This window comes from Bos javanicus, chromosome 21 (assembly GCF_032452875.1).
Source record: "Bos javanicus breed banteng chromosome 21, ARS-OSU_banteng_1.0, whole genome shotgun sequence".
NCBI classification, from domain to species: domain Eukaryota; kingdom Metazoa; phylum Chordata; class Mammalia; order Artiodactyla; family Bovidae; genus Bos; species Bos javanicus.
This window is the reverse complement of record NC_083888.1, coordinates 42,344,446-42,369,911: the sequence shown is the minus strand read 5'-3', so window position 1 is coordinate 42,369,911 and position 25,466 is coordinate 42,344,446. Positions and strand designations below refer to the sequence as shown.

Below are 25,466 nucleotides of genomic sequence, written 5' to 3'. Positions count from 1 at the left end.
CCTTTCCAAGTCTTTAAAATTGTGGCTTTTTCCTTGATATTTAAGCTAAATTCCTTACTCTTGCTTCTAAACAAATTTGTCAACCCACTGGATACACATCTCTAAGAATAAGAAATGCACTGAGAAGATCAAGGGTTCAAGCTTGAATGGTGATGAAGAGTCATCTTGTAGTCCTCTCATACTCGGGATATGAGAATCTCTAGGACAACATTAGAGGGAGAAAGCAGAAGATGCACTTGGGGAAGGAAATTAATAAGGAAAATAGGTGCCAAGGAGTGAATATATTCCAGAAGAAAACATATTCCAAAAGAATATATATTCCAGAAGAATAGTAAATAAAAAGGAAAAGGAAAAGAAAAAAGGAAGATAATTCAGATACAGGAGAAAGGTGAGACTAGCAACTATGAGGCAAAAGGTTAGCATAAGGGAAAGGCATGTACAAAATGAAATGCCAGTGAAGAAGAGTTGAATCCAATAACCTCAAAATGCTTCCTATCTGATCGGATACTCTTAAGAGATCATTATAAACACTGAAGTGCAGACTACCACTCCACCAACTTTAGGAAAACCGCTATGTGGTTGGTACAAAAGAAACATCAAAGGGAGGTGAAAATTAAATTTATAGCAGATCTCGATAAAGTTACTAAGTTACTCTGCTGCTGCTGCTGCTAAGTCGCTTCAGTCGTGTCTGACTGTGTGACCCCATGGACGGCAGCCCACCAGGCTCCCCCATCCCTGGGATTCTCCAGGCAAGAACACCGGAGTGGGTTGCCATTGCCTTCTCCAATGCATGAAAGTAAAAAGTGAAAGGGAAGTCACTCAGTTGTGTCCCACTCTTCAAGACCCCATGGACTGCAGCCTAAAATAAAAACAATACAGCTGTGTTTCAAATCAAGTAAAGAACAGCAGACAGCGTTTTTTAAAAACACCCGTGTTTTTTTGTTGTCGTTTTTTATTTTTTAAGGCAAATCTTGGCTCTTGAAGTTTTGTCCTATCACACAAAAAAGCTAGAGGTTGAGAGGTGAGATCTTTAAAGCATAAAAGGTAATCATCCTGAGATAAAAGGTAATCACACTAAGATAAGATAAAAAAATAACTCAAAGACTTAAACCTATGTCTTAAACTATAAAACGCCTAAAAGAAAACACAAAAGCCTCATGGCATTGGTCTTGGCAAAGATTTCTTGGCTGTGACACCAAAAGCACAGACAACAAAAGCAAAAATAGACGGATGGGTCCACAGCACACTTGGAAAATTCTGGGTATCAAAGGGCCCAGTGAAAAGGCAACCTACGGAATGGGAGAAATGTTAGAACATCAAAAATATAATCAGATCCAGAATATAAAGAACTCCTACAACTCAACAACAAAAAATCAAATATCCCAATTTATAAAATGGGTGAAGGACCTCAACAGACATTCCTCCAAAGAGGATATGCAAATGGCCAACAAACATATGAAAAAATGCTCAACACATCACTCATCATCAGAGAAATGCAAATCAATATCCTAATGAGATATTACCTCACACCCATTAGAATGGCTACTATAATTAAAAAAAACAGAAAACAACAAATGCTGGTGAGGCTATGGAGATATGGAGAAACCGAAACTCATGCACTTGGGATTTTAAAATGGAGCAACCACTATGGAAAATGGTATGGTGATTCCTCAAAATATTAAAAGCACAACTACCATATGATCCAGCAGCAATCCAATCCAATTTCTAAGAATATATCCATGGAATTGAAAGTAGGGTCTTGAAGAGGTATTTGCACGCCTACCTTCATAGCAGCATTATTCACAATAGCCAAGAAGTGGAAGCAAGCCAAATATCCCTCCAGAGATGAATGGGTACACAAAATGTGGTATATATATACAATGGAATATCATTCACTGTTTAAAAAGAAGGAAATACTGCCATATGCTACAACATGGATGAACCTTGAGGACCTTATGCTAAGTGAAATAAACCAGTCACAAAAAGACAAATCCAGTATAATTCCACTTAAATGAGGCATCTATAAGGCTTCCCAGATGGTGCAGTGGTAAAGAATCCACCTGCCAACGCAGGAGACTCAAGAAATACAGGTTCGATCTCTAAGTAGGAAAGAACCCCTGGAGTAGGAAATGGCAACCTGCTCCAGTATTCTTGCTTGGAAAATTCCATGGGCAGAGGAGCCAGAGGAGCCTGGTGGACTATAGTCCATGGGGTCACAAAGAATTGGACATGACTGAGCACACACAAAGGAGTCAAATTCACAGAAACAAAGTAGAATGGTGGTTCCCAACGGCTGAAGGAGAGGGGATAAGGGCATCATTGACATAGTTCCAGACGAAAGATGAAAAAGTTCTGAAGATATGTTTCACAACAATAAGAAGATACTTAACACTACTGAATTGTACACTTAAAAATGGTTAGGAAGGCAAATTTCATGGTTTTTTTTTTCTTTTACCACAATGGAAAAAAAAGGAGAAGAAAAAGAGAACACAGGACAGCATGATATTTCTTTAATCACTGCCACCATCAGTGTGGCATCAGTGATGTATCAACATATGGTCAAAACGAGGATGAAAAATAGGAAGGGTCCTATCTGCACCATTTTATCTCTGGGATAAAGAAATGCAGAAATCAGTGACAAATTAATCCCAGGACCACAACTCTTCTGTATTCCCATTATTCATTACTCGGTAATTACTGACCAATTCCCGTCTCTCTCTCTAGATGGCGGCAATGGTGACCGCCTTTGCTACCACAGACTAGACTGCAATTCTATATAGCCTAGTTACAAAGAGCAAGCACTCTAATATCTGTTGCACTCAATCTGAAATTACTTATGTGCAAAGACATTCTTAGCTGATACCCAAAAAAGGTTTTCAAATTGGACTATAGATGTCTCTGAGATAAAATGCTAACAACAGCTGAGTCATTGAACTATAGCTGAGACTCTATAGTTGAGCATTTGAAGACATTTATATCTCAGGGAGAAAAAGGAATCAGCTATGTCATGCATCCATTAACTTGGTACCAATAAATTCAACCTAATGGAGTCATGTCTTCCAGGGTGAGTTCTGAGAATTTAGAGTGAGCAGAAAGCCTGTGATGTGAGAAGGGAACCTGGCACTTATCCCAAAGGACAGATCTCCCGAAATGCTTTACTTGTCGCTCAGTCATGTCTGTGGAGAAGGCGATGGCACCCTACTCCAGTACTCTTGCCTGGAAAATCCCATGGACGGAGGAGCCTGGTGGGCTGCAATCCATGGGGTCGCTAAGAGTCAGACACGACTGAGCGACTTCACTTTCACTTTTCACTTTCATGCATTGGAGAAGGAAATGGTAACCCACTCCAGTGTTCTTGCCTGGAGAATCCCAGGGACGGGGGAGCCTGGTGGGCTGCCATCTATGGGGTAGCACAGAGTCGGACACGACTGAAGCGACTAAGCAGCAGCAGCAGCAGCAGCAGCAGTCGTGCTGACTCTTTGAGACCCCATGGACTGGAGGTCCTCTGTCCATGGATTTTTCCCAGCAATAATACTGGAGTGGGTTGCCATTTCCTTCTCCAGGGGATCTTCCCAGTCCAGGGATCAAACCCAGATCTCCGGCATTGCAGGTGGATTCTTTACCATCTGAGCCCCCAGGGAAGCCCTGCTGTTATCACACCACACTGCAATTTTCCAGCTCCCTAAGAATCACAACTGCTCAACTAGCATAAGTAATCATCCACATTGGACTAGTGGCTACTTACCAGCTATGGCTATGAGAAAGAAGTCATACTATTCATTTGCTAATCTAGTAGTGGTCTGTGGGTTTTATAAATAGATTTGATCTGCCTATGTGATTACTGTCTAAGTTCCTTGGCATTTGAATACATCTCTAGGAGGAAAGCAAGTCAGTTCTGGCATCTCAGCTGAAATCCCAGCTCCCATACTTAGCAGCAGGGTGACCCTGGGCAAGTCATTAGCATTGGAGCCTTAGATGTGTCATCTGTAAAAACAGGACCAATAAAAGCTCTTCCCTGGGGATGTTATATAAATTAAATGAAGGAATCCACTCAGAACGTGGCATATAGTGGATGCTCAGTAGACATTATTTGCCTAGCTTCTTCCTCACTTTCAAGCAAAGGTCAGCAAATGTTTTCCATCAAGGATCATACAGTAAACATTCTAGGCTTCGCAAGCCATTGGTCTCTGTCACAACCACTCAATTTTGTCACTGCAGGACAAAAGTAGCCATAAATGATGAGCACAGCTATGTTCCAATAAAATATTATTTTAGAAATTAGGCCTTGGGCCACTTTTGGCCCATAAGCTATAGCTGCCATTCCTTAACACTTAAACCACGTATGTCCAGACATCAGACTAAGCTAATTTTTCATCATTCTGTTGGATTTTGCTTGCCCAGGGACAGAGGAGCCTGGTGGGCTGCCGTCTATGGGGTTGCACTGAGTCAGACATGACTGAAGCGACTTAGCAGCAGCAGCAGCAGCAGACGTGTCCTTGTCCCCTTTCTCTTCGTTGCTTTTATTTCTTGAATGTATCAGAGCAAATAAGTGTAGTTCAATGAACTGACTCATTTCTCCACTTTTAATTTTAGGCCTTGAGAAGCCCCATAGGAGGTAAGCACTCAGACCTGGGATGCTCGTTTACCTTATCCACACAAGAGGTTCTCGGGAAATCAGCCACGTTTGAGGAAGATTCCCTCAACCTGCACAGAGACTGGAAGAGGGACCATCACTTAAGAACTCACCGAACTAACTGAGTAGCTTTCATTAATGGAGAAGGATGGGTTGCAACTTATTTCCCAGGTTTTAAAATACTGCATAACCAATATATTTGCATTCATTTGTGTATGTATAAAGCATTTCTTAAAGGACATTAGAACTGAAAACAACAATGATCACTGGCGAGGTGGGAACTCAAATTGAGGGACAAGGATGGGAGAGAGAGTTAATGGAATATTTTTTAAAGTTTATAATGGTTTTGTTTATTTTTATTGATGTATAGTTGACTTGCAATGTGTGTTAGCTTCTGGTATACAGCAAAGTGACTCAGTCACACATATATAAACACATTCCTTTTCATATTATTTTCTATTATGGTTTATTACAGGATATTGAATATAGTTCCCTATGCTATACAGTAGGACCTTGTTGTTTATCTATTTTATATATAGTGGCGTATATCTGCTAATCCCAAACTCCTACCCTTTTCTCCTTTGGTAACCGTAAGTTTTTTTTTTTTTCTATGTCTGTAAGGCTGTTTCTTAAGTATAAGTTTTTAAACCATGTGAAAACATACAATCTATTCAAAGAAATTAATTTTTCTGATGAATTAAAAATTCAAACTAAAAATCTTTCACATTCACAAAACCAGCCTAGTAAGAGAAAGACATACATGTGAGAGGTGAAGAACATAAAGCATCTAAGACTCTCACGTGTCTCAGGACTCCCAGGTGTCCCCAGGGACTCTATGGCAGCCCATAGTTTTAGACCAGGCCACAGTTCCTCCCATGGAGTCCCACATGCCATGCTGAGATGCTTTCCAGAACCTCCATCTCTCTTGCTGCTGACTCGTTTATTCCTGCCTTCAAATAAGCTTTAACTTTTTAAATAGAAACTTTTATCTGACCTCACTTTCCACTACCATACTTTCTCTCATACGGCTTTCACAACTCGGTCCTGGGAGCCATTAGGAATGATTCTCTCTCACTTCTTAACCATCTATAACCCAGCTTCTACCTCTGCTCTTTCATGAAGTCCCCTTTTCTCTAAGGTCCTCACTGACTCTTTACAACAAATCTAGAGGTTGGTTTTTCTCCTTCATCCTTACTGTTCTTGTACTCCATTTTGCAAAGAACAAAGCTGATGTTCATCTTACTAAACATCTCTTCTCCCTTCATTTACTTAGTACCACAGAATTCGGTTCCTTCCTCAACCCCACTCTGGGCCGCTTTCATATTCCTGCCTCATAACTGGGCTAAAACTTGAGACATCCTTTTCTCTTCTCCATCTATCCTCATTCTCTCAGGGAATTCTTCTCTTCCCAAGACTTTATTTAGTGGGAAGAGAAAGCAGACAGGGCTTGAAGCATGGCTCTATGACATACTAGCTGTGCAGGTTAAGGGAAGTAATTTAATCTCTGTGAACTCATTTCCTCCACTCTAAAGCAGGGATCCACCCACTCTTTCATTCAACAGTCTTCACTGAGCACCTACTATGTAGCAGACAATGTTCTGGGTACATGAGATTCACTAGCAAACTAAACACATGAGTATTTCTACCCTCACAGAGCTCCCAGTCTAGCAGAGCGAGACAAAAAATTAACAATAATATACATGCTAAATAAGAGAACTATATAAAATGTCAAAATAAAGTAAGAGCTGAAGACAAGAATAGAGGTCAGGATACACCTTTTAAAAGGTGATCAGGGTAAGCTACCCTGTCTGCGTGTTTAGTTGTGTTCAACTCTTTGTGACCCTATGGACTGTAGGCCGCCAGGCTGCTCCACCCATGGGGATTCTCCAGGCAAGAATACTGGAGTGGGTTGCCATGCCCTCCTCCAGGGGATCTTCCTGATCCAGAAATCAAACCTGCATCTGTTATGTCTCCTGCATTGACAGGTGGGTTCTTTACCACTAGCACCACCTGGGAAATCCAAGCTTCCCTAAGAAGTTAATATTTGAGCAATCACTCAGAAGAGAAGGAGGAATTAAAAAACTGACAGAGAAGGTAGCCAGAGGGAGCTGACAAAGGTCTGAAAGGCAGAAGTGTGCCTAGCTTATTCTAGGGACAGCAAAGGGGCCAAAGTGGGAACGGAATGAAGTGAGCATAGGAAAGAGCAATTGGAAATGAGTCAGAGAGGAGTTGCGGGGGGTGGAGGCGGAGGGGTGGGAGCGGTGATCCATGTAGGGCCCCTGAATGCCATAGGAGCTGTTGTGGGGTTTTGAGTGGGGTGACATAATCTGATTTATTTTTTAAGGATCACTCTGGCTGCTCTGTTGGGAACAGACTTTAGGGGAAGCAGGGTGGAAGCAGAGAAACCAGCAAGGAGGCTACTGCAATAATCCAGGCAGGAGGTGATGGCAGCTAGGACCAGAGTGGGTGCACTGGAGAAGTGGTCAATTTAAGATTTAAAAAAAAAAAAAACACCTTGTAGGGTTGTTATGAGAATCTTATGAAGGCGTGACTGCAGGTACAATGCCCAGTACGTGCCTGATACCAGGAAGATGTTACCTTCCTAAGTGGCTTAGTGGTTAAAAAAAAAAAAAAACTTTGCCTGCCAACACAGGTGACTCAGGAGATGAGAGAAGGGTTCAGTCCCTGGTGGGGAAGAGCCCCTGGAGTAGGAAATGGCAACCTATTCCAGTATCCCTGCCTTGAGAATCCCATGCACAGAGGAGCCTGGCGAGCTAGTGTCCTTGTGGTTGCAGAGTTGGATACAACTGAGCACGCACGCCTGGACACTTACTATATCTTTGTGGTCAAATATGGGTCACCATATGGAAGAGATCAAAGCTAGAATGTGATACCCAAGGTCAACTGACCTGGGGATTGACAGTCACCCTCACCTGAAGTATTGAAAGGAGGTTGGGCTGAGGAGGGGGCTTAATCTCCTTTTAGCTTTTTACCTCATAGCCCAACTCCAGGACAATATTTCCCATGGCCTACACTCCCTCTTAAAAGTTTCATCATCTACTCAACATCAGTGCATATGTTTTTAAAAACTACCTGCCTCACCTCCATCTCAAGCTGTTTCTTCTATTACAACTACCCCAGTACCTAGAGGCTGAAAACTTAGCTTCATCTTTGTAGAATTATGGAATAAAAGATGCTTCCTTTGGAAGTTGGTATAATGCCATCATCTGTTTAAAACATCTCTACCTACAAAAAAGAAACGAGGCCCAGAATGGAGCATGACTAGCTGTGAGCCACTCTTTGTCTTTAATGACTGGGCAAGGTCTGGAACTGGTTTTCTGGATCCCGGTCACGTCATCAACAGCCCTCCCCCCATTCACCCGTCACCCATTTCCACAGCCCCTTACACTGGCTGCCAGAGGCATTTCCGTATCCGTCACCGCCATGGCTGCCATGACCATCTTTCCTGCCACTGCCCATGAGGCCTTCTAGAAAGGCTATTGGAGGCCACGGCCTATTCTGCTTCAAGTGTGCTGGCTCTGGGTTCAACTCCTGGCTATGCACTCACTAGCTGTGAGGCCCTGAGCCAGTTTCCTAATCACACTCTTCATCTGAAAAGTTCTTACCTCCCAGGACTTAGTAGAACAAGGCATGTAAGGCCCTTAGCACAGAACCAGCGCAAATAACAGCCCAAGAAGGAACATGAGTTACCGTGAGCTGTGTGACTATTCTCAGTCCCTTTCAGAGAAGTTACCACAGATGTCTGGTGAACAAATTCTACTTGCCTTGGTCTGGCCATCAGGGCCTGGCAGCAACCAGGTCTATTAAAGGTATGGAAATGTAGTGCTCCCCGCTCACTGACCTTCTGATTGAGAAATTCTCTGTGCCCCAGTACCATGCTCATTCCCAATCCCCACCTCCATGTTTTGGTTTTTGCTCCTGCCTGAAATGCTCAGCTTAGTTCTCTCTGTCTAAATCCTGGCACATCCTTCAAAGCCTCAGTAAAATCTTATAATTTCACAAGGACTTCCCAGGCAAATCTTAGCTCTGCTGCTATTATTTCTTCTCTTCAATACTGCAGTATTTACATGCGGTACACACTGGTCACTTTCTTGTGGAAAGGCATGGGAGCGTTTAGGTAATAATATGCGTTCTAGAGCAAACTGCCTGGTCTCTCTCAGCCTTGGTCTCCTCATACATAAAATAGGGTTAATATTAGGGTTGTTGTGAAGATTGGACACACAAATACTTAGTAAAAAACAATTATTAATATATGTAACTAGTATTATATATTGCTGTTAACTTTTCCCTCTTTGTTCTATATATTTCCGTCTTCTTCCTCCCCGTCATTCCATCCATATGTACTATACTTTTATCTAGTATCCTATATCACAGCTTACATTAATGAGCTGAGTTCTGAAAATTTTGATTTCTCTTCTTAAAGATTTCATTACATCTAATAGTTTTCTCTAAAAGTACAGATTTACCCAAAATATCACCTCCCCATCTCAGAGCCCATAGATGGTACAGAATACAGGGAGCATGGTTATTAGCCAGAGGAGGAAGATTGAAGAAAAGAAAAAATCCTGAAAAACTAGAACTGTCTGGTCTTTTTCTACAAAAGTTAATATTGGAGACATGGAAGCTATTCTGGGGTTAGAACCAACAAATCAGAGAAGCACTGAGGGTAAGTGGAACTTTGCATTCACATATTCCTGAAGTACTGGTACGTGTGCTTGGCTACTGTTGTACTTTGTTTTGTATTTCACTCAAGCGGGTCCACCACTCCCCAGGAGCAATGTTAGGGCTGAGCAACACCAACCAAGAGTTCCACACCAGCAGGCACACAGACATGCAGAGTTCCTGGCTGAGGCCACTGTCACCAGGCAGTGACCATTGTATGTTCTTTTCTTTTCTTTCTTTGGGGAATCAACTATGTTTATCATCAATAGCGAGACATTTTATAACAGGGAGGGGAGGATTTCACCTTTTCCCAGCAATACTTCCAAAAATCAGGTAAGAAACCATCTAGATTAAGAAGACCATCCTCACCTCTATTTTTTCCCATATGGCTTCATAGTTGTCCTGGTGTTGAATATCTTGCATCAGTTTCTGAATTAAAGCAGACTTTGCAGCAGAATGGCTCTCATTTTTCTCAGAGGATGAGACTCTCTCTGACTTCTCATCCGTGTATTTTTTCATGCCAGAGAGAGGCATGCCCAGTTCCTCGTCAGAAAGAAGGTCACTCAAGGGACCAGATTCCACACTCTCCCCGAGCGAAGAGGCTATGTCACTGGAAGAGCTTGGAGACACCCTGCCTAGCCTCGTATGCTTCTTCTTGACATGGTATGTTGGATACATCTCAGAATCTGAGTTCATTTCAGACAGTTCCCAGTCATCAATATTCTGAATGGTTTCTCCTCTGGGTTTCTGAGGCAGCAGCTTTGTTAGGTTTTCCAACTTCAGAGCTAATACTTCTGTCTGCTTGAGGTGAGAGGGCAGTGCCAGGTACTCATCAGAGCCATACCAGGCCTCCACAACCTGACCGTTCCTGGTGATGTGACTTGGGGAGGAGGAGTAGCTGCTTTTGCCTTTGTGCTCTGAAAGAAGGGGTCCTAGAGATGTGACGCTGTCAGAGCTAGCAGAGGACTCGCTGCTTTGAGAAAAAGGTGGTGAACTGGATGTTTCTGACTGCACTGGCAATTTGGCGTTCCCACTGCTCTGGTGACACGGCTCCAGTGAGGAGGTGGAGGCAGACTCTGCCTCTGGCCTCTGTCTGGCCTTGGAAGGACTAGAAGGAATTGCATTCGGCACTGTCGCGCTCCTAGTGTTTTTGGCTTGCTTGTCTGAACTGGGTTCCTGTTTAGGGGTCTGGCATGGAGGCATCTCTTCTTCCGTCTTGTGGGGCTTTTTCGGTCGAAGCTTCTCTTTATGGCAGTCGTTGAGCCTCCCCAGGCTGGAGGAGATCTCCTTAATGTGACTTCTAACTGTATTTTCAAGATTCCCATCCCCCATCTTGTGCAAACACTCATATGACTGGCTGGCGGCAGAGGGGCTGTTGGGGTAAGAAGACTGTAACACCAGGCACAGCTTAGACCTGTCAGGAGGATCCACCAGGGATGGGGTGCTTCTGCTCATCTCAGGCTTCAGATCGACCATCTGCTTCTTTCCACTAGGGCCTTTCAGATTATTCTTAACTGTCTCGTCTTTAAGGAAAAATCCTCTTTTTGGCAATGTGGGCTGTGTGGGAGAGTCCTCATTATAGTTAAAGCAGTCTCTGATGGATCGCTTGGGGGTTGTGTTTTCACAAGCAAGAGGCTGTGGATTCTTCGCCCCATGTTGGGAAGAGGAATCAGATTCTTGCTTCACAGCTTCTGAAGCGGGTTGAACAGCATTTGTCGGAGCTTCCACTGAAGATGATGGCCCCTGCATTAAGCCTGGTTGCTCCTCCACTGTGCACGCATTATTTTCCTCACTTCTGCCTGTGTCATCTGTTGAAAGAGATACTTGAGACGCCTCCTCGCTCACAGCTTCACTGAAGTTGGAAGGGACGGAGTCAGGAGCCACCGAAAGTAACCCAACGCTTCGGATAAGCTCGGGGAACTCCTTTTCCATCTCACTGTAGCTCCACGAGTCGAAGGGTTTGGTTTTGACCTGGCTAGAGGTCATATCACCCAGGCCACCGAGCAAATCCTCACTTGGGCTGTAGTCAGATAATTCGAAAGCAGTAATACCGCAATCCAGAGACAAGTAATTTTGAGAGCATTTGATTGTTAACTGTCCAGAGTCATCTACTTCTGTTAGAGCATCAAGCCGGCCCTGAAACAGACAACGGAAATGGTTTCAGCAAATGTAACATTACACTCATCTGCTGGGCACATGAGATTCTCAGCAGAAGCCACGATACAGGCCCAAAATACATCAATCTCAATTGCTTCTGGTTTGAGGTACAGAAAGGCACATTCATTAATTACCATATTGCTTTACATAGTATCCTGTTCTTAAATATTTAAGGATTTTTCTTCAATCTGGAGAACAGAGCCTTGGTCAAGGCCAATCCAAAAATAACCATTCCTTGGCTGCGATCCAAAAGTCTACAAATAATAAATGCTGGAGAGGGTGTGGAGAAAAGGGAACCCTCTTACACTGTTGGTGGGAATGCAAACTAGTACAGCCACTATGGAGAACAGTGTGGAGATTCCTTAAAAAACTGGAAATAGAACTGCCTTATGATCCAGCAATCCCACTGCTGGGCATACACACTGAGGAAACCAGAAGGGAAAGAGACACGTGTACCCCAATGTTCATCGCAGCACTGTTTATAATAGCCAGGACATGGAAGCAACCTAGATGTCCATCAGCAGGTGAATGGATAAGAAAGCTGTGGTACATATACACAATGGAGTATTACTCAGCCATTAAAAAGAATACATTTGAATCAGTTCTAATGAGGTGGATGAAACTGGAGCCTATTATACAGAGTGAAGAAAGCCAGAAGGAAAAACATAAATACAGTATACTAACGCATATATATGGAATTTAGAAAGATGGTAACAATAACCCGGTGTACGAGACAGCAAAAGAGACACTGATGTATAGAACAGTCTTATGGACTCTGTGGGAGAGGGAGAGGGTGGGAAGATTTGGGAGAATGGCATTGAAACATGTAAAATATCATGTAAGAAACGAGTTGCCAGTCCAGGTTCGATGCACGATACTGGATGCTTGGGGCTAGTGCACTGGGATGACCCAGAGGGATGGTATGGGGAGGGAGGAGGGAGGAGGGTTCAGGATGGGGAACACATGTATACCTGTGGCGGATTCATTTTGATATTTTGCAAAACTAATACAATTATGTAAAGTTTTAAAATAAAATAAAATTAGAAAAAAATAAAAAATAAAAAAATAACCATTCTTGCCCTGATTTTCTATTTTACAATAGTGTACTGTTCACTTAGTAAGCATTTGTGAAGTGATGCCTTAAGTAGTAATATTTCTGAAAACAAATTAATATGAGTGTAAAATCTCCATGTATATCTCTTTAGCTTATCACTCCATCACCTGCTACAGTGGTAAGCTCATAGTAAATGCTCAGTAAATATTTTAAAGTAGAATAATTAATTATAGTAAGTCTGCTGTGTTAAAGATATGTTCACAAATCACAGGAAGATGAAATACTGAATTTTCATACATAACAAAAACAGTTTAAGACCAGCTTCTACTGTCCCCATCTGTGTGAAGGTAAACACGAGAATCCTGGGAAAAATTAATGTGCTTCAAAAGTGTATCTTTGTAGCCCCCAACCCTTCCTCTGTGTGTATTCTCCCATACTCTCCCACCCTGACGCCCACTTCATCTGTGTATGTTAGATACCAAGTGCCCACCTTCCTTCAAAGTAGGCTGACTTGAAATTCCCTTATGCTAAAAAATAGTATTATAAGTGTTTTTAATTTAATCATTGGTTGTGTGACTAAGGCTTTTATCTCATTACTAATGCAGTTTCTAACATCACACAACAAATGGGGAGAGTTTTAATTGACGATTTGCTTGGGACAGAAGGGCCCCTGGCATCCGACATGCCTACAAGGCTGAAGGAATAGCTGGTCTAATCTAGCCCTTTAGGAGACGAAGAAAAACTGCAGAGTGAAATCTCTGTGCTCCTGAGGGAGGAATGGGGTGAGCATGACTCTGTTATTTCAGTTGGGTTATCCCAAGATCTGATCTCTCCAGGCCCTTATATCAGGTTTTTTGGCTCATTTGTTTGTTTGGATAGGGGAGGTTCTCTCTCTTCAGACCTTGCCTTTATCTCCTATTCCCTTCAGTCTTATTCCACAACATCCAGGTAAGTAATAATAATGAAAAGCCTCATTTTATTTTTAAGCCTAAATCTCCTCATCTTATAAATGGGGATGGTTCTTTATTACTATTACTTTTCCACTTAATCCTCAAAACGATTTTCTCCTGGGGTCTGTACTGTTGTCCCTGTTTTATGTAAGTGGCTGCTGCTGCTAAGCCACTTCAGTGGTGTCCGACTCTGTGAGACCCCATAGATGGCAGCCCACCAGGCTCCCCCGTCCCTGGGATTCTCCAGGCAAGAACACTGGAGTGGGTTGCCATTTCCTTCTCCAGTGCATGAAAGTGAAAAGTGAAAGTGAAGTCGCTCAGTCGTGTCCGACTCTTAGCGACCCCATGGACTGCAGCCCACCAGGCTTCTCCGTCCGTGGGATTTTCCAGGCAAGAGTACTGGAGTGGGGTGCCATTGCCCTCAGTGGAGCCTGAGCCAAAAGAAGGTGCATAACTAGCACAGGGCCTGGTGACTAAAGCTGAGCTAAGCCCTAAATGAAGGCTGTCTGACCCAGAGTCCACACTCTGACCTTTGTGCCAACATTTTCTGATTCACTGGGTGCTATTTTAAACTGGATATGTCCCCTCCTCCAGTATGCCTTCCACATTGCCACCAGAGTAATCTTTACAAATTCCAAGTCTGACGCTATTACTTCTTTGCTTAAAGTCTTTTGTTAGCTTCCTGCTGCTAGATTAAAACTCAAACCCTTCAAAGACAGATATGAAGAGGCCTCTCTCAAGCCACCTGTCTGTCCAAGGCTGTACTCAGCCACAGCATCATCATTTCATTTTTTGAATATATTGTGTTTCTTCTGCCTCAGAACCTTTGCACATGCTATTTCCTCTGCCAATAAAGCTTCCCACCTATAACACCCCTAACTAGTTAACTCTTACTCACCCCTCAGACCTCAGATCAAGTTTTATTTCTTCAAGATTCTAAAGTCCCACGTAAATCAGAATCTTTTATAATCTCTCAAAAAACTATGTTGTTTTTCCTGAAACATTTATCTCAATCTTTAAATACATACTATTGTGATTCTTTGATTAATCTGTTTATCCAAGTGGTTTGTAAGTACCACAAAGGTATAAATCACATAGAAAATGGCTTGCTCACCAGGATAACCACAACACTTATCATAGTGAGCTGCAGAGAGTAAGCATTCAAAGATACATCTGTTGAATGAATGAAGGCATTTGGGAATGTATGTCTATGCCTTCATGAAGTTTATTCCTCTGATTATGTAGTTTTAGTTGACTCCAGTGATTAAATGCCCAAACTTCAGAGTTAAATGGACACAACTGAAGCAACTTAGTGTGCATGCATGTATTGGAGAAGGCGATGGCACCCCACTCCAGTACTTCTGCCTAGAAAATCCCATGGACGGAGGAGCCTGGTAGGCTGCAGTCCATGGGGTCGCTAGAGTTGGACACGACTGAGCGACTTCACTTTCACTTTTCACTTTCATGCATTGGAGAAGGAAATGGCAAGCCACTCCAGTGTTCTTGCCTGGAGAATCCCAGGGACATGGGAGCCTGGTGGGCTGCCATCTATGGGGTCACACAGAGTCGGACATGACTGAAGTGACTTAGCAGCAGCAGCAGCAGCAGAGTTAAATTCTAGCTTATGCATTAATTATTCATATGACCATGAACCAGTAGCTTGATGTCACTAAGCTTCATTTCTCTCATCTGTGAAAATGAAATAATAAGCCATGTCATAGGGCTGCTGCAAGCCTTGAAGACTCTGTAAGACACAAGTCTGGCACATGGATAGGTACTCAATGAATCCTTACCCTTATTACTTATTTTATATACATCACACTTTGTTGTGATATAAACTGTCCTGTGGTTAAGTGCTAGTGGAAGAACATGCAAAGTGCAATGGTGTGAGTGCTTGCAAGGGCCAATGTGTTCCCACTGTGAGGGTGAGCATCATTCAGGTAAAGTGCTTACCACACTGTCTGGCATATGGTAAGTTCTTAATCAATGTTTGCTATTGTGTTAATACTATTAACAGTTATCACTACCTGTGCGACTACCTCTCTTAACCTCAGTCTTCTTATTTGTAAGATGGATTACAATATCATCTGTAAAATAAGGATAACAGCAGTCACTCTCCCTACTTTCCAGAACTGTTTGAGGATCTAACAAAATTGTGATGGTGATTCCTAACATTTAATAACATATGTTATTCATCTTTGACTACCTAGTGCCTTATAAAGAGTAAGAAATCAGGCTCCTCTATCCATGGAATTCTCCAGGTAAGAATACTGGAGTGGGTTACCATTGTCTTCTCTGGTGGAATCTTCCCAACCCAGGAATCGAACTCGGGTCTCCTGCATTGCAGGCAGATTCTTTACCATCTGAGCCACCAGGGAAGTCAATAAATATTTAGGGGAGGTAGAAAGAAAGGAAGGGAGGGAAGAAATTATTATTATCACAGAAGAGATCAGTTATTATTATCACAGAAGAGATCAGTTATTATTATCACAGAAGAGATCAGTTATTATTATCACAGAAGAGATCAGTTAAGAGAGGGTTTTACTTGTTTTATTTAATTATTCCTAAGTTTATGTCCTTAAACAATCATTTAACCTCTCTTAAATTCAGTTTTGAGAACTGAATGGAAAAATGAAACTATTTTTTTAATGGAAGCATAACTGAAGTATATTTTTTAACTGAAGCAACTGATTTACAATATTGCATTATTTTCAGGTATACAGCAAAGTGATTCAGTTACATATATGTTTTTTCAGATTCTTTTCCATTATAGGTTATTCTGATACTGAATATTGTTCCCTGTGTTATATAGTAAATCCCCTGTTATTTATCTATTCTATATATATAGTTGTGTATACCTATTAATCCCGTACTTTTCATTTATCCCTTTTCCCTTCCTTTTCCCTTTGGTAACCATAAACTTGTTTCTATATCTGTGAATCTGTTTCTGTTTTATAAATAAATTCATTTATGTTATTTTTTATATTCCACTTAAAAGTGATATAATTTAGTATTTGTCTTTCTCTTTCTGACTTATTCATTTAGTATTGCACTCTATAAGTCCATCCATGTGGCTGCAAATGGAACTATGCAAATGGAACATAGTAACAAATGTTACTATGGATGAGTAACATTAAAATGGAACTACTTTTAATATCCATTACCTTTCTTACTAAATGAAACAATAAACATAAATTATCACAATTTCTGAAGTATAGAAAATTTCAGGATAACACATTTTGGTACAATTTTGAGCTTTGCCCTAAAGTATTTTTCATTTGTTTGTTCAGCTGGCTTTGTTTCAGTAACACATTTGCCAATTTGTTTATAAGATATGATCTACTTCATATTTAAATAAAGGAATAAAACTCATTTTGTTTTTGTAAGGACAGAAAGAAAGAGAACTTGCCACTTTCTCAATTTTCAAACCTATTCTATAATGGGCTCTGAAACTCAACTGATTTCTAGAAAAGAAATATGAATTCACCTTCACTGGAATACATCTACTATTTTAGATTATCAGCATGTTTAATGCCATTTCCTTATTCATTCTACAAATCTTTCACAGCTGAATTTATTCTAATAAAGCTGAGAATTTTATCCTAATTCTCTTCCTATTTTCCACAGTTTCAGTGTGTTGGCAAAAACAAAACTGACAAAAAATAGGATCAAAAATCCATAGCTTCAAAAAGGATAGTAACACAGACAGTGCTTCAGTTCATAGAGAAATGTTCACAAAGCAGATGGCTTTGAACCCACTGTTCCTTTACCCCTTCATTCAACGTATTCTTGCATGTCTACACAAAAGCTAAAAACTGACTCCAAACATGAAAACGCACTAAACTGCTTCCAACTGAATCTGTAAATAGTTGTTGAGCTCATAGTGTGGGGACCATCAGTCAGTTCAGTTCAGTTCAGTCGCTCAGTCGTGTCCGACTCTTCGCGACCCCATGAATCGAAGCACGCCAGGCCTCCCTGTCCATCATCAACTCCTGGAGTTCACCCAGACTCACGTCCATTGAGTCAGTGATGCCATCCAGCCATCTCATCCTCTGTCGTCCTCTTCTCCTCCTGCCCACAATCCCTCCCAGCATCAGAGTCTTTTCCAATGACTCAACTCTTCGCATGAGGTGGCCAAAGTACTGGAGTTTCAGCTTTAGTGTCATTCCTTCCAAAGAAATCCCAGGGCTGATCTCCTTCAGAATGGACTGGTTGGATCTCCTTGCAGTCCAAGGGACTCTCAAGAGTCTTCTCCAACACCACAGTTCAAAAGCATCAATTCTTTGGCGCTCAGCTTTCTTCACAGTCCAACTCTCACATACATACATGACCACAGGAAAAACCATAGCCTGGACTAGACGGACCTTTGTTGGCAAAGTAATGTCTCTGCTTTTGAATATGCTATCTAGGTTGGTCATAACTTTCCTTCCAAGGAGTAAGTGTCTTTTAATTTCATGGCTACAATCACCATCTGCAGTGATTTTGGAGCCCAAAAAAATAAAGTCTGACACTGTTTCCACTGTTTCCCCATCTATTTCCCATGAAGTGATGGGACGGGATGCCATGATCTTCGTTTTCTGAATGTTGAGCTTTAAGCCAACTTTTTCACTCTCCACTTTCACTTTCATCAAGAGGCTTTTGAGTTCCTCTTCACTTTCTGCCATAAGGGTGGTGTCATCTGCATATCTGAGGTTATTGATATTTCTCCCAGCAATCTTGATTCCAGCTTGTGCTTCATCCAGCCTGGCATTTCGCATGATGTTCCCTGCGTATAAGCTAAATAAGAATAAGCAGTGTGACAATATACAGCCTTGACATACTCCTTTCCCAATATGGAACCAGTCTATTGTTCCATGTCTGGTTTAATTGCTGCTTCTTGACCTGCCTACAGGTTTCGCAGGAGGCAGGTAAGATGGTTTGGTTCTCCCGCCTCTTGAAGAATTTTCCATAGTTTGTTGTGATCCACATAGTCAAAGGCTTTAGCGTAGTCAAAGAAGCAGAAGTAGATGTTTTCCTGGAATTCTCTTGCTTTTTCTATGATCCAATGGACATTGGCAATTTGATCTCTGGTCCTCTGCCTTTTCTAAATCCAGCTTGTACATCTGGAAGTTCTCGGTTCATGCACTGTTGAAGCCTAGCTTGGAAAATTTTGAGCACTACTTTGCTAGCATGTGAAATGAGTACAAATGTGCAGTAGTTTGAACTTTCTTTGTCATAGCACTTCTTTAATAATTTAAATAAATAAATATGTAAAATGAATTGGTTTGACTCAATTATTTCCAATGTCCCTTCTAGTGGTAGAAAGTGGACAGGTCTAATGACTAATCAATATGGGATGTTGGACAGAATGAGGCGAATACATGGGTAAGAACAAACAAGCAAGAAAGAATGTATAGACTGGAGATACCAAGAGATATCTAAAGTAAGATCTCTTCAGAGTTTAGACAAAATCTTCCCATATCTGATCTCCACCTCATTAGCATACAATGCCTCGTAACAACAGATTTAGGGCAGAGTTGACTAGTTTTGGATTATTTTCTGTTAATTGGATTATAATTTCTTGGGCTTCCCAGATGGTGCTAGTGGTAAAGTACAGGCCTGCCAGTGCAGGAGATGTAAGAGATGCAGGTTTGATCCCTGGGTGGGGAAGATCCCCTGGAGGAGAGCTTGACAACGCACTCCCATATTCTTGCCTGAAGAATGCCATGGGTAGAGGAACCTGGAAGGCTACAGCCCATAGGGTTGCAAAGAGTCAGACACGACTAAAGTGACTCAGCACACATGCATGCATAGTTGCTTAGTTTAGAGTTCTTTGTAGTTTCCCATAACCACAAAAATTCCAATCGCGGACCCTCTAGGGATCCCACTTGGGAGGGATGGCATCTGGGGACTAACACACACCTACATACTCATCCCACAGTTTTAAGAGGAACCCTGCCAAAGACTGTATCATGTCCTTCATTGCCACTTTATCCAGAAAAGCTAAATGAAAACAGACTGTGCCTTAAAGTTAGAAGTGAGCCCAGTAGATTTTCATTCCCATAAACTTCTAGGACCTGCTGGGAATTTTCCACAGCAAGAGCATCATTAAGAAAACAATAATCAACAAGTATAAATCATCTATGAGAAGCCCAGATTTGTTTTGTGCTGTTGATAATGTTGGAGCCACTAACACATTAATAAATTAATGAGCTATGGAGCACTCTTTATAAGGCCTTTTAGTCTTATATATTTATATAAATGCCTTTTATACTTGTATAATACATATTTTCCACAAAATCAACAGCAGAGCACTAAACTGGGTGTCAAGAGCCAAGGGACTATATATACACACACACACTCTATATGTACCCATACATGGTATCTATCTATACATACACACACATATGTATACACACACACACTCTATATGTATCCATACATGGTATCTATCTATACATACACACACATATATATACACACACACACTCTATATGTACCCATACATGGTATCTATCTATACATACACACACATATATATACACACACACACTCTATATGTATCCATACATGGTATCTATCTATACATACACACACATATATATACACACACACACTCTATATGTACCCATACATGGTATCTATCTATACATACACACACATATATATACACACACACACTCTATATGTATCCATACATGGTATCTATCTATACATACACACACATATATATACACACACACACTCTATATGTATCCATACATGGTATCTATCTATACATACACACACATATATATACACACACACACTCTATATGTATCCATACATGGTATCTATCTATACATACACACACATATATATACACACACACACTCTATATGTATCCACACATGGTATCTATCTATACATACACACACATATATATACACACACACACTCTATATGTATCCACACATGGTATCTATCTATACATACACACACATATATATACACACACACACTCTATATGTACCCATACATGGTATCTATCTATACATACACACACATATATATACACACACACACTCTATATGTATCCACACATGGTATCTATCTATACATACACACACATATATATACACACACACACTCTATATGTATCCATACATGGTATCTATCTATACATACACACACATATATATACACACACACACTCTATATGTATCCACACATGGTATCTATCTATACATACACACACATATATATACACACACACACTCTATATGTATCCATACATGGTATCTATCTATACATACACACACATATATATACACACACACACTCTATATGTATCCATACATGGTATCTATCTATACATACACACACATATATATACACACACACACTCTATATGTACCCATACATGGTATCTATCTATACATACACACACATATATATACACACACACACTCTATATGTATCCACACATGGTATCTATCACACACACACTCTATATGTACCCATACATGGTATCTATCTATACATACACACACATATATATACACACACACACTCTATATGTATCCATACATGGTATCTATCTATACATACACACACATATATATACACACACACACTCTATATGTATCCATACATGGTATCTATCTATACATACACACACATATATATACACACACACACTCTATATGTATCCATACATGGTATCTATCTATACATACACACACATATATATACACACACACACTCTATATGTACCCATACATGGTATCTATCTATACATACACACACATATATATACACACACACACTCTATATGTATCCACACATGGTATCTATCTATACATACACACACATATATATACACACACACACTCTATATGTACCCATACATGGTATCTATCTATACATACACACACATATATATACACACACACACTCTATATGTACCCATACATGGTATCTATCTATACATACACACACATATATATAGCCCCTACTTAGCTAGCACAATACCTCTGTGTGTGTGTTGCTTTTATTTGGGAATAGGAAAGTTTACTTGGATTTAACTTTACAGCGTTCATTCTTAAACTATGCATCAAGATTAATAACAATAAACTCTCCAAACTGTGCTTACTATGAGTACAAAAAAACCTAAGTATACTGGTTGTGCAAAATTCTAAAGCCCATATGACTCACTGCAACCAGAATGATTTTTCTAAAGCATGAACTGAATCATATCAATTCCCTGAACAAACTCTTCTGTTATCCTCAAAATAAAGTCCACTTCTCTTAATATGACTTTTTAATATAGCTTTTCATCTTCATGATATGACCTCACTCACATATTAGTTCAAATGCAGCTTCCTGGTCCTTTGAGCTTTTTGCTCTCTGATATTATCCTTCTCTCTCTTACCTCTGAATCTTTATGTCATCCCTTCTGTCTAGAACAGTTTCTACCTCCATTCATCAGTCTAATCCTGCTTCTTCTTCAGGTCTCAGGTTAGACTTGCGTCTCCTGGAAAGCCTTCCTGCCTGAATTAGATGCCCCTTCTCTGACCTCCAGTGGCTTCACGAAGACCATTGTATCTGCATGTAAATCATGCAGACCAGAGTCTGGTCTTCATGTCTGTCCACTTGTCTCGATCCCCCACAAATCTCAGCCCTTTAAAGACAAAGATCATGCTTTGATCATGATTATATTCTTAGCACCTAATGCCTGGCCCACAGTAAGCACTCAATAAATATTTATACAATAGTTGAACAAGGAACAGGATGTCAGGCTAGCACCAAAAGCTACAGGTGATATCTATGCAAACTACCAGGTGTGAGTTAACTCTGGTTCATAGCTTCATTCATTCATCATAGCCTCTGGTCGATAGATTCATTCATTCACCATCGCCTCCCATCACTATTCCTAGTTTCAAAGCCCAGCTTAGGACCTGCTTATTTACTTATAAATAATTCCTATCCCGCACCTCTGAACTGAAAACATTCTCAAATAGTCACACTTGATGATGCATTACGTGGCTTCCAGGAAAACACCCACCTCCTTTGTCTCTTCGGAGAAAGCCTGCAGAATGTCCGTCTGTCTGGTGTAGTTGCCATTGGCGTCCTGCAGACCCTGCAGAATGCGCTCCCGCAGAACAAGCACTGAGACGCGGAGTTGGTGCCAGAGCAGCTGCACGGCGTGGATGTCCACGATCACGTTGACGGAGTAGGACAGCAGCTTCAGGGAGAACTCTGTTTCAAGGAGGGCATGGATCTGCTCGACATGATCAGAAATATCTTCACAAATGTCCTGCAATAAAGGAAAGCGAATATATGATGACTCTTTTGCCTTAACCTGGGGTGCTGTGCTGTGCTTAGTCGCTTAGTCATGTCTGACTCTCTGTGACCCTATGGACCCATCAGGCTCCTCGGTCCATGGGATTCTCCAGGCAAGAATACTGGAGTGGGTTGCCATGCCCTCCTCCAGAGGATCTTCCCTGGGGAGGAGAATAGTAAAAAAGTCACTTCTTTACTTGACACCAATGATCAGGGCCAACAGGTCAAGGGAGCATATGCTGAATAGCGGCCTTTGTTTCAATTCAGATACACAGTCACAGGGGCTTCCCAGCTGGTGCTAGTGGTAAAGAACCCTCCTGCCAATGCAGGAGACGCAGGTTCAATCCCTTCCCTGCTGGGAAGATCCTCTGGATGAGGGCATGGCAACCCACTCCAGTATTCTTGGCCTGGAGAATCCCAGGGACTGAGGAGCCTGGTGGTCTACAGTCCATAGGATTACACAGAGTTGGGATACAACTGAAGTGACTTAGCACAGAGTCACAGGTCATATTCCCAGGCCCTGGGGCTTCAGTGCAAGCAGGTAAGTTGATCATTTCCAAGACACAAATAAGCTACTATTTTTTCAGATACCCACACTGAAAGTTCAGCCAAGGTAAGAGGTCACCTCACAAATCCAACCTCTGTTCTCTGTATTTACTGTTAGTTTGGGATTCAGGTAAGGAATCCAACAGGGTTTCTCTTTGCTACTGGTGGGCTCCACCAAACACAAAATATCTCAGAACAGAAGCATCCTCCTGACACCTAGGGCTTCCCTGATAGCTCAGTTGGTAAAGAATCCGCCTGCAACACAGGAGACCCCGGTTTGATTCCTGGATCAGGAAGATCTGCTGGAGAAGGGATAGGCTATTCACCCCAGTATTCTTGGGCTTCCTTTGTGGCTCCCGCATTTCCTGCAATGCGGGAAACCTGGGTTCAATCCCTGGGTAGGGAAGATCCCCTGGAGAAGGGACAGGCTACCCACTCCAGTATTCTGGCCTAGAGAATTCCATGGACTGTATAGTCATGACAGGACTATACAGTCAGACACTGAGCAACTTTCACTCACTCTCCTGACACTTAGCATGAACAAAAATGGGCTAGAACGTGGGCTTCAAAAAACTCCCAGCCATTCTCAGTGAGCCATGGGGTCTTTATTGTAAGGGACGACTGTCACATTCCCACAGGGATACAACCTACAGTTAAATTTGTAATGGATATCCACACTTTGCAAACAAAATCACTCTTAAGAAGGAATACCAGAGAAATCCCAAGAGTAAAAACAGATACAGTTTGGTTTTGTTTTTAAGACTCAGACATTGAAAATAAAAACGCTACTATATTAAAGTTTCAATGTTCTCCCCACATACTATTAGGTAGGCATATTTTATCTGATATGTCACTTGTTTCCACATTTTCATTGTGCTGTTAGAGGCCTGCAGCATGAAATAGGTAGCAACTCTGTAATATTTACTTGAACAATCGGACTCCATTAAGCATCAAAATGATGCAAATGTCAGTGAAAAGTGCTCAATTACTCATTTTTAGTTATGTATCAGTGATTTCTTTTAAATGGAGCTTTTATGATTTTTGTTAAAGCTAAAATTTTAAGATAGCATTTGGATTCTAAGGTCTATCTTGAGTATCAAAACAGTCATTCTGTGCTGGAAATATAACCTTCCAATTCCATATAATTCAGTTACTTGTCAAAGAAAAACTAAAATGTAACCTGTATTTAACAATGTGTGCTAATAAGCAAAAAAAAAAAAAAAAAACACTATTGAATAATGATGGAAAGTTGTGCTGAATTTTGAACAATAATTATTGTACAATTTCAATAAATGCTTCAATATTAGGCCTTGAAATCTAAGACCTAATTGGTAATAGTGATATAAGCTGGTGATAATAACTTGAAACAGATTAAAAAGTTTGAACAAGCATTGGAGTTCTAATTAGGTAAACTTCTTAGAAAAGAATATGGGCCCATGGTCTTATGCAGACCAGGAGAGACTTGAAGCAAAAATTATACTACCATATTACATGTATATGAGAAGCAATCATAGCCAGATTAGCTAGCCTTTGCTGGCCTTCAGCAGAAAACAGCAGGCCTGTAACTATCATCAAATCTTCCATGTAGCTTGGGGTCTTAGCTGATGCTTGTCTGGGCATCCACTCCATTTACCCCCACAGCTCTTATTTCTGATCCTCAAACACCTCCCCAAAGCAAATGCCCTGCATCCTTTGCCCTGTCAAGATGCTCATTTCTGTGCAGCAGTGTTGCCTTGGGAAACGCCCTTCCTCCCACTGCTGACCTTTTCCAAATTCTTGTACTCTCCTGGGTAATACCCCAAAATCCACTGTAAAAACACGCCTTAACTTCTTCACAAATGCTACCTCTACCTCCTGGTCTTACCCAAACTTGACTTTGCCCAAGGCTCCTGCTTCCTCCATCACTCTCCCAGAGGAGCCGCTCATTCTCCCAGGCCTGGACTGAGAGGGGGGTAGGACAGGAGAGGGAGGGGGACCTGATGGGGCAAGAGCAGGTCTCAGTGCTGCTTTGCCACTTTCTGCTCATTACTCTTTTGCCCTCATATTAACACTCTTCTTTCTTCATAGGTGCCTACCATCTGCTAACCTTCCTGTCATCCTCTTTTACTGCTGTTATCTGCATTCTTCTCTCTCTTTCCGC

General features: G+C 41.3%; 1 protein-coding gene across 4 annotated transcripts in view; it reads right to left on the bottom strand.

Annotated features, from left to right (window-relative positions):
- AKAP6 (A-kinase anchoring protein 6) overlaps positions 1-25,466 on the bottom strand; it is a 501,363-nt gene that overhangs the window by 272,365 nt on the left and 203,532 nt on the right. For all 4 annotated transcript variants that reach the window (XM_061394923.1, XM_061394924.1, XM_061394925.1 and 1 more), the window contains 2 exons: positions 22,503-22,754; positions 9,686-11,452 (listed from right to left, as the gene is read on the bottom strand). In XM_061394923.1, the coding sequence (XP_061250907.1) occupies positions 9,686-11,452; positions 22,503-22,754 (2,019 nt within the window). The remainder of the gene's footprint in view (positions 1-9,685; positions 11,453-22,502; positions 22,755-25,466) is intronic.